At 47.4% G+C, this 15,213-nt stretch overlaps 5 protein-coding genes across 5 annotated transcripts; 1 reads left to right on the top strand and 4 right to left on the bottom strand.

Annotated features, from left to right (window-relative positions):
- Positions 1–796: 796 nt before the first annotated feature.
- Positions 797–1,492, bottom strand: LY89DRAFT_599151 (Isochorismatase hydrolase; the record flags this gene model as incomplete). Its single annotated transcript, XM_018210074.1, has 1 exon — positions 797–1,492. The coding sequence occupies one exon, from the start codon at positions 1,490–1,492 to the stop codon at positions 797–799; it is 696 nt and encodes a 231-aa protein (XP_018063242.1).
- A 2,590-nt stretch (positions 1,493–4,082) lies between these two features.
- Positions 4,083–5,303, bottom strand: LY89DRAFT_741715 (uncharacterized protein; the record flags this gene model as incomplete). Its single annotated transcript, XM_018220744.1, has 5 exons — positions 4,083–4,141; positions 4,199–4,626; positions 4,695–4,893; positions 4,951–5,018; positions 5,071–5,303. The coding sequence occupies 5 exons, from the start codon at positions 5,301–5,303 to the stop codon at positions 4,083–4,085; spliced, it is 987 nt and encodes a 328-aa protein (XP_018063241.1).
- Positions 5,304–6,073: 770 nt separating this feature from the next.
- LY89DRAFT_724865 (CBD9-like protein) lies at positions 6,074–6,861 on the bottom strand. The gene is made up of 2 exons (XM_018218938.1): positions 6,528–6,861; positions 6,074–6,465 (listed from the first exon to the last, which is right to left on the bottom strand). Exons 1-2 carry the CDS (start codon positions 6,827–6,829, stop codon positions 6,123–6,125), a joined length of 645 nt encoding a protein of 214 aa, XP_018063240.1. The 5' UTR covers positions 6,830–6,861; the 3' UTR covers positions 6,074–6,122.
- Positions 6,862–7,123: 262 nt separating this feature from the next.
- On the bottom strand, positions 7,124–10,371 carry LY89DRAFT_724864 (uncharacterized protein). The gene is made up of 3 exons (XM_018218937.1): positions 9,524–10,371; positions 8,375–9,433; positions 7,124–8,326 (listed from the first exon to the last, which is right to left on the bottom strand). The coding sequence occupies exons 1-3, from the start codon at positions 10,154–10,156 to the stop codon at positions 7,571–7,573; spliced, it is 2,448 nt and encodes an 815-aa protein (XP_018063239.1). The 5' UTR covers positions 10,157–10,371; the 3' UTR covers positions 7,124–7,570.
- A 2,318-nt stretch (positions 10,372–12,689) lies between these two features.
- On the top strand, positions 12,690–14,647 carry LY89DRAFT_676767 (plasma membrane phosphatase required for sodium stress response; the record flags this gene model as incomplete). Its single annotated transcript, XM_018213623.1, has 4 exons — positions 12,690–12,783; positions 12,898–14,069; positions 14,140–14,289; positions 14,336–14,647. 4 exons carry the CDS (start codon positions 12,690–12,692, stop codon positions 14,645–14,647), a joined length of 1,728 nt encoding a protein of 575 aa, XP_018063238.1.
- Positions 14,648–15,213: the final 566 nt, after the last annotated feature.

Raw genomic sequence — 15,213 nt, 5'->3', positions numbered from 1 at the left:
TTCCTGTGATTCAAGGAAATTGGTCTATTCTTTGGGGAGGGGAGAAAGCAAAGAAGGCGAGGCCTAATTACTATTGAACAATCTCAGATTCACTCAGACTCTCCGACGTCTTTGCAAGCAGAACGAGTTTTCAAGATTCACTAATGCTTTGTCTTCATTCCATTCCTTCTCATTAGCTCGACGCTAGTAATTATAAAACGACCTCTCTCTGCCTTCATCTCCTCCTCAATTCATTCGCACTCATGATATTCGAAAAGTATCACGGATCTGATGCCCACATTTGAAAGTCTCGGATCCAGCAACCACTATGGGCCAAAAGTTCCCGGATTTTACAAGTCTCCCTTCATTGAGAATGAGACAGTTGTCAAGGGAGAATAGTTGCTGTCACATCTTATTTCGTTGTCAACTCATGTCCGGACCATTGTGAACAAGGCGAATGTCATAAAACAGGAAGAGAACCAGCGGTCACATTAAAACCCTTGTGTGGAGCGGTTACTCTCCCTTTGACTTGTTCCTGTTCGTGAATGGGTCGATACTAGTCTCAATGGGCGGTCAATGAGGGGTAATCAGTTTAGCTACAAGACTCGCTTAGCGCTAGCGCATTTACTAGAAAAGGGGGGATGCACCGATGTTTGCCGGATTGGGAATCTTCACTTGTAGCAGACATTCTTGTTATTCACAATAAAAGTCACTTTTGGGAATCTGTAAATTTTGCTGAGGTTGAATTTTCTGTGCTTGCGCATGTTTCAACTATCCAAACTCTGTGAGCCTAGCTCTAATCATATTGTTTACATCCTTAAGTCTCGTCACTTTTGGTAGTATATGGGGGAGTCCAAGGTGAGGATGTCGTCAGTTCGACTTCACTGCTATTGATCAGATTCACCTTCAGCTCCTGGAATCTAGCAATAGCTGCTTCATGGGTATTGTATCTCCTCCAACCCATGCAGTCCGGCACCACATGAACCTGGAGATCCCCAAGCTTAACGGCGTCCAAAACAGTTGCAAGGACGCATGTTCCAGATGCGACTCCACAGAAATAAACATTGGTGACTTTCCTCTCGCGGAGAGCTTCGAGCAAAGCCGTGCTTTCATTGAACGCAGAGTATCCTCCCTTCGTAACGACAGCGTCGTCTGGAGCTGCAAGAGTGAAGACCTCGGGGTAGATCTGGGCTCCAAAGCTACCAGCTTCACAACACGGTGTTGGGAAGACGTGTGTAGCGACGGTGAGCCATTCGTTGTTCCCCAATATTCCATTCCCTTTGGTCTGCTCCTTCATGCGGGCTGGTTCTTCTGTTCTGTTCTTGTAGATGGCTTGGACCCAAATGACGTGACCACCGCTTTGTCGGAACTGGGGAATGAGGTTCTTCAGGTTCTTGACGAGATTGGGTTTGCAGTCGTTGGAGATGGGGAAGTTGCCCTTAGTGGAGAGAAACTCGTTCTGGACATCGATGACGACCAGGGCGCAGGTGCTTTTGGTACGGGTTTCTTCCATGGCTTCTTGCTGAAGTACTTTTGTCGCTTTGGATAAAGATATGGTATCTTTTGGAGGAAGACAGTTGCTTTGATAAATGTTGTGTAGTTGTTGAGACAGATGTGGCTTTGCTATTTTCTTGTGAATAATAACCGCTGGAGGACTGTGCTTGGTAGTTGCACAACGCACAATCTTCTGATTAATTCACTCTTACTTTCAAAAATCAAAATTATATCTCCGTAAAAACTCAATTGTCCTCATTGTCCTTGGAATTGTACATCGACTTCATAGCTCTTCGCTTTGTGACTATAGGCTACCCTGATCCATTGTCCCAAGACTTGAGCTCATTGTTCCCACTGTCCTGGAAACTGCACATCAATTTTGTGTTTTTTTCCTTTGTGACCATGGGATACGATAATAACCTGATCCACTGTTTTGAACCTATTGTGGTTTTGTTCTAGGTCTCTTAGCATAGCTATCTTGTAGAAAACTCTTGAACTCATTGACTGTAGAGAACTGCTCTAGGGTTTGATGATTTGCTTGATGAATATAATTCACGAATTTGATGCAGCTTCTATACACTCAGGGGATTATGTGAGTGATTCACATAAAAGCAAACACCTACTTTAGAGACTGTAATTGTGGGACAAAATTCCACCACTTTTGCTTCGCTCCAAGGTCTAAACACATGACCAGAATCATTCCTGATGTGATCACTATTTAAGCCTAGACACAAGCTTCAACCTCCTGTTATGAGAAGCCTCCTTCAATGTGTTTTGATTGCTATTATAGCTTATAAGCGGAACACTTTTCATAAATCGTGATCAAGGGCATCATGCTCCTGAGGAGAAGTTGGTATGAAGAAGATGGCAAATTTTGAAAGAGGCTTTCGAGGTATGCTTTCACTTTCTGGTAGGAATCATATGCATTTGCTCTACTGCACAAATATTCAGAGAGATCTTGAGTAAACTCATATCATAAAATAATTTATTAAAAAGAGTTTGGAGTTCCACTTTGAAAGAATAGTTATCTCCATAATATTTTGTAAGCAAGTTCGATCGGGGCACAAGTAGCGCAAGTAGGGCGAATCGCGCGAACAGCGCGAAAAGCGCAAATAACACAAATAGGATTTCTTGCATGAGAAAGGGGGATGGAGCTGGACCAAGAACAAAAAGAGAGGCAAGAGTAGTTCGAGAAAACAATGCATGGCAGCTCGCAATATAGAAATAACCTTCCATTAAATTCACATATTAAGATATACAGATGATGGAGACTTTTCAGCCTTGCGCGCAATGCTGAATCACATTTCTCGTGTCACAAACTTCAGTAACAGTAGGGGCTTTGGCAGTACGTGGAAGCAATCCTGCTGCAGGACTGGAATAATACACAACAGCGCCAGCAATGAACAGGAGATGTAAAGCATAGTGTAGAAAACTCCAAATTACCGAGGATACAACAGCTTGAATATAAGCTCAAAATTGAGTCTGAAAGGATGCAATTGACTAGAAAGATACCACTCCTCTGTACTCACCTCGTCGTATATGGCATCTTGTCATCGAAAAATGTCTCCCCAAAACTCGGTCCCGACCACGGGCTATATTCGAGCGAGTCTACAAACATAATCGTGGGGTTCAGCATTAGCTGGAGGGCTAAAACCATTTATTGAGATTTTGAATCACCAGGAAACTTAGGTTTTTGAAGGATCCCGAGAACTGGAGGGGAGGGAACTTCAACGAGAAATGTCTAAGCGGGGAGATACGTATACTACTTCTCCATATTCCCATCAGTTGATCTGCGTTCGTGGGGTTTGGCTTAACGCGGGCGGTCTGTTGGTGTAACTTTTCAAGCTTTGAGAATCGTATACCATTCATCTAATAACTCTAGTGTGCGGTGAAGGAAGAGTGGGATTAGACTTCAGTTCTTGCCAATTATGTTACCCAAAGAGCTTTATTAGAGATCCAGTGCTGAGTTGGCTTTCACTCCGAATAACCACAAACTCGCCCTGACTTCTTGAGCAGCACTTGGAGTTCTCAAAATGAATTTGCAAACTGTTTACTTGCTTTATCCAATATCCTTGAGAAGTGAAGAATATTAGAACTGGTCAATGTTCCACTACAATGCCGCACTTTAAGTCTTTGTTAAGCCATGATTTGATAAGATTGAAAGAGCAAACTTTGCTGGAAACCTTGTGCTGCTCACTTGATTTCTAAGAAGAGTAATGACAAGGTTACCACGATTTGATGAACTGCGCTTGAAGTTCTCGAATTGCATCGGTGCATTTTACTTTCACTCCCTAGATGTCTGTAAGAAATCGAGGACATTAGAGCTGTCCATTGTTCCACTACCATGCCGCACTTGAAGCCTGCCTCAAGCCATGATTTAAAAACTTTGGAAAGGGGGCCTTGCTGGTAAACCTATGCCGATATAATCTCTAACAAAAGCAATCACAAGGCTGGCCGGATTTGTTGAGCTGCGCTTATATCTCTCGAATTGCACTTGCGATCTTCTTTTTTCTCCACTTTTCAAGAGTTCACAAGAAGTAAAGGGTATAAAACAGGCGATTGGTAGACTAAATTACTCTCCACCAATTTTTTGCCCTTCTCCAAACCACCTACCTACTCGTCGTCGTCGTATCCTGATCAAACAAACTACAATCCGGGAATCTATATTCTACACCACTCTGTCAGCACCCCCCTTTCCTCTCCATCCAAGTTTTAGGTTACTCACGATCAAACAAACTCTGAAAAAAGTCCACCTCCCGCACATAGCAAAAGTCCGTCGTCTCATACCAATACGTCTCATTCGCAACCTCTACCGGCGCCGTGTAGTAGCACTGCATCCACACTTCCTGCTTGAACCTATATCTCGTCACCACGTCGCAGGTTGTCGTGTTGGGGCAGTTGTAGCAGTATGCGTAGTCTTCGCCAACGGTGAGGTTGACGAGGTATTGCGAGCCGAGATCTATCCCTGTTCCTGGAGGTGAGGAGAGATCAGGTGCTGGATCACGGTCTGGTAGAGATTCGCGTTTTCGTGAACCGGTGTCGTTTAGCTGCAGGAAGCCTATGGGGCCGCAGTTGTCGAGGATATCTTTGTTTGCTGGGTCACGGAGGCCTTGTTCATTTACGTAGCAGTTGTCTGTTGTTTTGAGCCATGTGCTGTTTTTTCTTGTTAGCTTCTCGAGAAAAGTGGCAGAAGTTTAGGAAAGGGAAAAAAAGACGCATACGTATCGCCAATGACTGCCGCTCCAGCATCCGTCCAACAGGTTACTATTATTTCGGTATCTGGAGATAAATACATAACGGTGGCGCAGTCGAGGTTGTCGGGGCAGATGTTACATTCGCTGTCGTATTGTACAACGGTAGTGTCGAATGTGAGATTCTCTTCTTCCGAGTCCTCTCCACAGTAACTCAAGTCCGTCTCGTCTGCAGAAAGTCAATTGCTGACCTGACAAGTTTTCCCAGTCCCATGGTATGACTTACAAGTTCCATTGTATGCCATCAGGTCGTCTTGCGTGACGTAACATCCATCCGAAGTCTCAAGCCACGTTCTGCTCATCGCTTCAGCAACTCATCCAATATTCAGACCGAGCTCTAGCATACGTATCATTATCAATTTGCGTTCCCACAGTCCAACACAGCAGCGTCACCGTCGTCCCGTAGTCGTAATACGCCTTATTCGTGCAGAGACTGTACGGACACGTCTTGCACTCGGTCGCTACTCCATACTCCAGGGTATTGTTGATAGGTGTCTTGATCTTCGCAGTCAAGGTCTTCGCGTCCACCAGCCATGGCACCAGGAGAATTGGTAGAAGCCTTCTCACGGAGTGCACCATCATGAATATACTTGACCTTCTTCCCTTCTGTTCTGAAAGGAGCGGAGGGAAAGGGAAGAGAACCAAGATTCAGATCCTTCCAAGGCGGTGTAAACAAGCCTTTCCCAGATCGATTGATCCAGGGCACGATCGAATCTCTATATTGGCAAGAGAAAATTCCACGGGGTCTAGACTCATTCCACAAATACCCCGTTGTCTTGTTGCGCCGTTGGCTTGTTTATGTGGTGGAACTGCCGGATCCGGAACTCATTTTTACCCTTTAAATTTTTCTCTTCTTCTTTTCTCTTTCTCTGTTCTGACGAACGGCGGGAGGAGACACCGGCATATATTGGCTCGCTGCAACTCATACTGGATAGGACATTCAGCCTCGGTTTTCGTAGGGCGAGTTGGTCCTGTTGGGGAGAGGCCGTGGAGCTCACCCCGCAATGTGCGGGCTTGGCCATCAGGGGAGACATCGAACAGCCGTGGATGCGGGAATTTAAGGGCCAATGAGGAGAGGGAGCAGAGGACACCAGGTCGTGGAGTAGGGTTTTGGTTGAGCAGATTCTTTAGGATTAGATTGTTCAGGCTGAAGGGTGGTGTTCTGCCGTTAATTTATGGTTTCCCCTGAGTTTACCCCTTTTAGAAAGCTCGCTTATATCTCACGTGGTGTGATGTGATGAATCGTCAGGGGATCATGGAATGGTTTTTTTTCCTTGGCCTTAGTCATTTCTATTTACATTTACTTCTTGTGTCTGTATGTACACTTTCAAGTCCAGATTCATATCAATCATTTTCCATCCTATCTCCATCGACTGAACCACCACTTCCTTCACAACCCTAAGCATTGAATGCCCTCGGGGTAGTAGCAGGAGCACCCGCCAACGCCGCATACGTAGCATATTTCGCAGTCCTAGCAGCTGAAAAGCTCATCCCATAATTACCCTGCGTGCTATGTTTCGGCAAGGCACTGCCATGAGCAGCGGGCATGGTAGGAGCCGCGGTAGCGAAAGCCCATCCCAGAACATCGGTGCTGGCGTTCGAAGCAAAGGTCGTGCCGTCTGCGAGAATGCAGCCTTTGCAAAGGAAGGCGTAGGACCAGTGGGTTGCGTTTGTGTATGTTCCGGCCGCGATGGGGGTCATGGTGTAGGATCCGTTTGCTTCGGGTGGGTTGCCGATGCGTCTGTCAGGAAGGTGGAAGATTAGTGCTTTGACCATTTTGAGATGCGGATGAGCCGTGCTTACGGAGTTTCTCTGAAGGTAGAGATGAGGCTGGTTCCGCTTGGCCAAGCGGCTATCAATAGCTTGTTTATCATGGACCCCCCGAGGGAGACGCCAGCCCATCCCTTTCCTTTTCCGACTAAGAGACCGACGAAATCGGTTGATGGCGTAGTGGGAAGGGCGATACCGAAGGCATAGCCGGTGGGATCCATATATGTCTCGAATGCGATACCAGTCTTGGGCTCGGTGTAGACACTAGTTGTTCCCTGGGCAGAGGCTGAAATGGCCATTGCCAATGGCAAGACGGTGGAGAGGGAGAACCTCATCTTGAGTTCGAGGTAGTAGAATGGAATGGATGGTATATTAGAAACGACTATGTTGAACGCAAGGAATTTGAAAAGGCTTGGAAAAGAGCTCTGACTTATAAGCAGGAGCAGAGACGAAGGAGCTTGGATAGCAATGAGCACGTCCGTCCCAATTGCGAGGTCTTTATATAAGTGCCGGTTGCCTGTGGGCACTTGCACCGCGGGACGGAATAGCATAAATTCGAGACGAGGAGCATATATGAAAGATCATTGAATGGATGAAGTATCCGTGGTTATCTACTTCATTTCTCATCTATCTCTGCGGAGCTCCCTAGAGCTTGTCTGGAACACCCATTAAAGAAATGCATGTCTTTTAGTGCGATACCCATTATGGCTGAATGCGTACCTGGACTAACGGTTGATGAGATGAACGAGATATGTAAAAGAGGGGCGGCGATTGGTACGGAGCTTTGAGGTTTCGGTATTTGAGATAAACGACACTTTTGCCAAGTATAGTGATTCTGGGGTTGGGACATAAAACGACACTTTTGCCAGGTAGAGTGATTTAGCGTATCAGCGAAACGAATCACCGGCGATTGTGACGCTGTGGTTTCGGGGAAATTGGATATCGCATTTATGCTTAACTTAAGTGAACTTAAACGAGGCTCCTATTCGCTGTGGAGCGAAATCCCTGTATAAGCGAATACCCAAAATATTCTACATGTCGACTCCAAAGTCCGTACTCATGCGTCGGAATATGCGTCATGATGGAATGTCGTTAGGATCGGCGGTATTCTGCTCCGTGTATGTTGGACTCTCCAGGACTTCGCCCCCAACCCATACCTTCGCCAATTCTTCATTAATCTCAGCCTGTCTGGATTCCCAGTCCTTGACTTTGGCCAGTCTTTCTCTGAGTTCGTGTAGCTCTCTCTCGACGCCCATCTTTTCCTTCTCAGTGCCAATTCTTTCCCACTCCCATTCTGTCCCGTCATCACCCATGCCGAGTGTGAGATTGAATGTATGGTACTTCTTCAGACTGGCTCTAGTGCTGATTGTGATCAACGTGATACCCTTCTCCTTGCAGTTCTCATACAGCAGTCCCTCGACGTCCGATGATACAGCGGATGTGCCTTCATCAATGAAAGCATATCGAGGTTCGTGGTATAATAGCCTTGCGATCGCCATGCGCTGTTTCTCACCACCACTTAAAACATCCTTCCATTCCTTTCTTGTATCCCAACCTCCTTCTCTGTCTGGAAGATAGCCAAGACGAGCTTCCTCAAGAATGCGCTTTAATTCGATATCTCTCCTTCCACGATCTCGCATTTCGATTTCTCCATCTGGATAGATGACTTGGTCTCGCAGGGTGCCTACACTTAGATACGGCCGCTGTGGAAGGAACATGATCCCATCGGTACCAACGGTTCGTGGTCTTGACACCAATCCTCGATATACGGGCCAAAGTCCGGCTACAATTCGTGCTACAGCGCTCTTACCAACACCATTGGGGCCAGAAATCTGTTCATATTAGCGAAGTCAGGTAAGCCGGCAACTGTATGAACGTACAAGAAGGTGTTCTCCAGAATGGACGATCATGGAGAGAGAATCAATTAGCTCTTCACCGCCATGAGGGAATATTGATGGAGCAGCAATTGGTACATTTTCGAGGCGGACACCATCGAACCCTTTCTGGATAGTACCCTGGACATCTGAAAGAGAGAAGAGTTCGGCATGAGTGCCACGTTGTGGAAAATAGGCATTCGCATGAACTCGATGAAGAGTAGAGATCAGAGTATAGACTCGAGAGGTGTAGCCTGCTAGCTCCGACAGATCTTTGATGCTATACATCATTCTGCCACCGGCATCAGCCAAGGACAGCATCAACCGCTTGTTCGTAATGAACGATTTCATTCGATCTCGTTCACGACCGCCAGTCACCGATGGATCGGCAAGTTCTTGTATGCCTCCAAGTCCACCCCAAGCCGGTAAGAAAACGGGGAGGGAACTAAGAAGATACCCGTAAGCACTCCAACTGTACTTGAGTACAAAGTCCTCGAGGATGTTATATCGGATTTTCAATGTATAGATGTCTTCCATGAACCTTTTCAGGCCTTTAAACTCTCGATCCAAGAAGTTCTTCTCCATACTCGCACCTCCATAGAAGGCCACTTCTTCAGCATTCGCAATGAGGCGAGCATGTAGGCCTCGGAAATCACCCTCCTTGCGACCCTCTACAGCTTTTAATTTGCCAAATGGAGGGGAAAGCTTTCGCAAAATAGTTGCAGTAAGGAAGTAATTGCTCATGAGCCCGGTCAAAGCTAAGGGCCCTAGTGATCGATATAGTTGGTAGTTGAACACCAAAAGATCAACGAAAGGTTTGCCCAAAGAAGAGTACAGGCTTGCCGCTGATGCACAGAAATGTGTCAAGTCTTGGGTGATAAATTGATCAGCTCCCTGTCCAATGCCTCCGTCTAAGTTCGATAATTTGTAGTAGTTGAGACTGTCGTTGAGATATAGATCATGGATGTATCGTGTAAGTCGTGTTCGGAAGGCAATAGAGACTTTCGATTGTAGGAATTTGATCATCGCGTTGGTGTAAGAGGCAAAACTGCCAATTCCACACCACTGACGAAGTTAGTAGGCTTGAAACTGAAATTTAAAGATAGGTCCAAATTCCACAGCTTAGGACAGAGATATTGCAGAACCTAGACATACCTTGATAATACCCCAAACAAAAGACTTCCCGTTGCCAGCAACCAAATCTCGTACAATTTCACCATCTAGTCTAGCCACCACCAATGAGAGATATGTGCGTAACATAAGAAACATTCCATGACTTAGTAGCAATCCAGTTTCTTTGCTCGTCCATCTCGGTATCATGATACTCAGGAGACTGAGAAACTGATGCAAGAATGCCAGATTGAGGCCAGGCTTCGTCTGAGGCGGCGGAATCTGAGGTGTGACTCCATCTGAAAGTCCGGAAGCTCGAGGTGGATTTAGGAAGAGTCTGCGATGCGCATCGAAGGTTAAGGACTTCGTCGGGTGTATGGTGACTTTGGATGTCGAGTCCTTGTAAGGAACAAAGATAATACGAGAGCCATCTTTATTCTTCAAGCCTGAATTTCGTCGCAGCAGGCGTCGACCTTGCTCCTTCTCTGCCTTCTGTTTGTTCCACCATCTTCGACCCCCTGCGCCCGAAACTATGATCGAGAGCGCGAGTACTAATGTGCCAACCAGTCGGGTTGATCGGGAAGTGCCCTTTAATCGGTCGCGGAAGAGCTTCATGTATTGCTGGTAGAGATTGGCTATAGGGTCTGCGGAGTGTCGCAGCGTTGATTGAGAAGCCATCGTGTCCGAAATCCGCCGTTTGTGCCCTTTGCATGTGTCTTTCTACATTGTTAAGTCTTTTATTGTCGGATCGATCTTGTCCTTGTTCCATGCATCCAGAGTGCTTGAAATCGAGTAATGCCGAGTACCGCAGAACGTACAATAGAGCGTATAGCAACAGATATCACAATTTCTCGTTGGAGAACGCAGATTTTGAGAGTCACGTTCAATGCAGATATTGAGGCGCATGTGAATGTCAACCTTGAAGATTGCTTTCACCGAGGCATGTGGAAAGTGCATGAATCATGACACGGAGTGGCTTTAGGGATATGCTCGCTTCACATATCCTGAGTTAGCTAGCGGCTGCTAAAATAAAGACCAAGATTACTTGGCATACGAGCTCTGCAAGGGGTTTACCCCACAAAGAGTTGTCCCCTCCTTCTCACTTTTCTCAGCAAAAGTTGCCAGGCACGGGCCGGCATTCCTAAATAAAGCAACAGGAATCTGAGATACATGTGATATTGCATGATGCTGCTTACTACTGTGTACTTTTGGGTTTCTAGTGTTGTACCAATACGTGAGATCCCTCTTCATAGATTATGCTGCTGTGGATTCGGACGGCGACAGCGATATTTCTAGTTTCGAGGCCACATTACCAACCTGCACATCGCCTTATAAGTGTTCCCTCAAGGAGGCCGGATGTGAACCGACAGCGGGCCCATTATGCAACCTGTTGACCAGAAAATCCGGCAAAAGCGATAGCGGAGGAAACGAGGAGTTTGGCTGTCGACTCTGGCAAACGCACGCCAGCTTCAATGTGAATCATGCAGAGTATTGTGTTGTCAAACGAAACACCAGGCCCCACCTGGACAATAGCCCCTCGTTCTTTGCTTTTTCTCCAGGTTCGAAGCGCACAGAATGCTGACAGGAACGAAAGAGGCTCTCGCGGTTTGGAATAAACCCAGGGTTATGCTGGGTCCAACGTGAGATTTGACCACAGCGGTAGCCAGCCGATAGGCCTGTCACCGTAGCCGCCGTGATGGGGTCCGTCTTGAGTTTTGACCTCAGACCGCGAACGTCAAAGGAGGCGAGGACGGACGAATCATTGAAATATTTTAACTTAGGAAGATCTTACAGGTTAAGATATAGAACACATCTTTTCCGGGAACGTCAGATCTTGTATCGACAGGCAGAAAACTCACCGGATGTCTATTTCGATTCATGCTGTCTTGCGTAACAGGAAAATGCACTACCATCCTCGAGAAGCAGGTAATCATTGGCAAGCGGGCCAGACATGCAGCGATGGATCGTTCGTCTAAGCCGTCTACAGTAAAAGATATGACGATGTCTGCTCTGCTCTGTCTGCCATCTTTTGAAGCCGTACAGTTCTCGTATAAAGTCAATAGAAGCGATGCACCCAGGATAAATGAGGTGTTCCAGACGGCAATCATCGAGAGACATGGAGAGATGGTGATGATCCTGGGCGTTCTCGTTTGGATTTGGATTAAAAGTGCTTTTGATAGGATGAAATGAGGGACGAAAACCACGGCGGTTAATCTGATTCGCCTCCCACTCACTTCCACACCTTCGACCATGTCTTCACCCAGGTCTGAAGGAGCTTCCCAGCGCGGTGTGGCTGGCCGTGAACACGCTGTGAATGGCCCCAGGCCCCATTGAGGGCCCATCAGGGCATGCAGGTTCGAGACGGGGGCGTTGAATAGTTGCTTCGCGATTTTCCAGGCGGAGGCGACCTCTCGAAGAAGGAGACCGTTTGATGCATGATGAAGTATGCTCGGGGCGGCCATCGATTCGAGCTTGAGAAAGAACCTAAGCACTGCACTGCAGTGCAACCCGCGCATGCCAGGCCAATAATAATACCTGCTCTCCTCTGCTCTGCTCTCTCCACGGCCGCCCGACCAGTAATCCAGGCCAGACCAGGACCTCCCGTCTTCCATCAATACAAACCATTGCCTGCTTGCTAGTACACGACACTACACTACACTTCACTCCTCCTTTCGAGCCATCTATCTGTATCACTCAAGTCAATATCATTCAATCCACGACGACGACAATAATTGTCGTTGCAACAATTGTTCCCCAAGCCGACCGCTCTGTCACCGTCTTGTACCGATTCTTCATTCGGCGTCAGCCACAGGTAATCTTAAACCTCAATCTCGCTAGCGTCTCTAGCCTCCTCCGATCCATCACCCCAACTTGCCTCGCTCAGCCCGTCTTGTCTTCCCACCCCGAGAGCAGAGCTTCCGTTGTGCTATCAGAGCTCGAATCTTCCGTTTCTTGTTTGCATCAATTGTCGCATCGCTCCGCGCCAGCTTCATCTCTGCTTGTCGCGTTGCAGCGTCCCAGGTCGCGCGACGAGAGATATCGGACGTCCCCCGAGCCGCATTATCATAGGGGTCCCAGACGTCAAAAGGCCCGCCTCCCGTCTACGCGTGGGAAGAGAAAGTGTGTGTGAGGTGATATTTCAAGTACGAGCGACGGAGCTCAATAACGACGGTCGCTGCAAGAGACCTGACGGGGTCATCAATTGCCCTCGATGAGCAACGAGACAGTTCCACCGACCGAGCAAGATCTTAGCCGCTCAGCTTCAGCAAAAGGTACTAAACCACCCGCGCTAGATACCTCAACTTGTATGTACCTCTCTTCTCCTCGGTGATTAATATTGCTTCAATTCACTGCCATGCGCCAAGAGCGGATAATATGAGTAGATCGGCTGAGGAGATCGCATGCTAACTTCTAATAAGTCACGAACACTCCCCATCCACCTAGCTCGTCGACTCAAGCAACCTCTACGGCTCAAAACACAATCAATACCGAAGATTCAGAGACACCAGTCTTATCGGGGTCACAAAGTGAGAAGGACTACCTTCGAGCAACGGAAGAGGCTCCAGAAGTCCCAAAGAAAAACCGAGGGCTTCTTTACGTTCCATCAAGATCTTCCTCTCAAAAGATTCAGCCATCTCCGACCTCTACAGGCTTAAGTGGTGTAACTGCGAGTGACCAAAGAGACAGTATTGGGGACGGATCGAAAGAGTCGAAGGGCAGCATTCTGGGGAGGAGACGGGATGGGAGTGCGACAAGCAGCAAAATGTCCATAACCCAGCAAGGCCAAACTGATGGCTCAACGGGTAACACCAACGTTACGAACTCTGCCCCCACATCCAAGCAGCCCAAAAAGAAGGGTTTCTTATCATTCCTCTGCTGCGGAGTTCCAGACTCTGCCAATCCTACAGATCCGAGTGACTCAGTTGTGCCCGCAAACAAGATTTCAAAGGTGCCTTCTGGACGGCCAACAACAGCTAGCAAACCAGAGCAAGCAACTTCCACTCCCGCTAATAATACCCAACCTCAGACGGAGAAGGAAGCGTTGAGGCAAGATGCAACAAAGTCAGAACCGGAGCAGAATGGCAGTGATATGACTGGGCTAGCCTCAGGGAGAATTCAGGATTCTGGAGCAAGCATACCTGCCGCTGCAAACGGAGATTTGAACAAGTCATCTGGTGATGTACGAGACCAACCATTACCTGATCTACCAAAAGAGGTAGAGTCACATGGTGTTGTCCCAACTGGCGAAGTCAACCCAGCGGTCGTCGTTCAAACTCCAAGCTCGGAATCAGCCAGTCTTCCTGCACAAGCTCTACCTGCAGAGGAGAAGGATGCTGAAGGGGATACGAAAATGGAGGATTCGCAACCAGTCCCAGCCGACAAGGAAGAAACCCCAGCTCCAGCACCTCAGAGAGACGAAATTCCGAAGCCGACATTACCTCCTCCACCACCAGTGCCTCAAGTTCAAGCCGGTCCAAGCGAAGTTCCCGCAGCCCCTGAAGCTGAGCCGAAGCAGCAATGGCTTCTTCCGCCGATTGCACCAAGATTCAAGGGAAAGAAATGCTTGGTTCTCGATCTCGACGAGACTCTGGTTCATAGCAGTTTCAAGGCATGCACTTTTCTCTCTTTGCTTATTTTCGCCCACTAACATTTTTTCTTAGATTCTTCATCAAGCCGATTTCACAATTCCAGTTGAGATCGAAGGTCAATATCATAATGTATATGTGATCAAGCGACCAGGTGTCGATCAATTCATGAAGAGAGTAGGAGAATTATATGAGGTTGTGGTCTTCACAGCTTCAGTATCAAAGGTAAGCTCGCTCCCCCGCTGTGAGCGACTCTTCTGACAGACCACAGTACGGCGATCCCCTTCTAGACCAGTTAGATATTCATCACGTGGTACACCACCGATTATTCCGCGAAAGTTGTTATAATCATCAGGGCAACTATGTAAAGGATCTTTCTCAGGTGGGCCGAGATCTTCGAGAGACTATCATCATCGACAACTCGCCAACGTCATACATCTTCCACCCCCAACATGCTGTTCCTATCAGCAGTTGGTTTTCTGACGCCCACGATAATGAACTCCTCGACCTGATACCAGTCCTCGAAGATTTAGCAGGCTCGCAGGTTCGAGATGTCAGCCTTGTCCTTGATGTCGCCCTTTGAAGCAAATTATAAGTGCGCTCCTGCATGCAAATACACTTGCTCTCATAGCGGAAGGCGTTTCGGTTGATACCTTTGGCTTCATTGTAGAATGTACTACTGTTTAATCTATATAATTGGTTCGTTCCGGCAAGACCAGATCAAGCCTTTTCGACTTTCGGGGAGGGCGATGGGTCTTTTGAGCGGGTTATCAAAAAAAAAATGGACGGGCAAAGAATTTTCTGGGGGAAGGGTGTCTTTGACGGGTTACATGGGAGGGTTTTCAGATTGAAAAAGAGACTCCAGCCTCGAAGGGTTACAGAACAGCATCATGAACTGTTGTTTCTTTCTTCCATACTTTTCTTTTCTTGTCCAATGATGGGGAGGCGAGCGATAGCGAGTTTTTCAATGACCACAGAGCGAAATCACGCAGACGCCGATGGGAGTTTTCCTTTGTTCATTTTTCATCTTCTTCATAGCATGCGCATCTTGAGCGCGATCGATACCTACTTGTATCAAAGCATAAGTCAGGTTTGGTGGTAGTTGGGGACGGTATGTAGCTACTGAGCAAACAGGCATAGCATACGATG

Source organism: Mollisia scopiformis (genome assembly GCF_001500285.1).
Source record: "Mollisia scopiformis unplaced genomic scaffold LY89scaffold_31, whole genome shotgun sequence".
NCBI lineage: Eukaryota > Fungi > Ascomycota > Leotiomycetes > Helotiales > Mollisiaceae > Mollisia > Mollisia scopiformis.
Note: the sequence above shows the minus strand (reverse complement) of the source record. Positions and strands in the feature narration are given on the sequence as shown.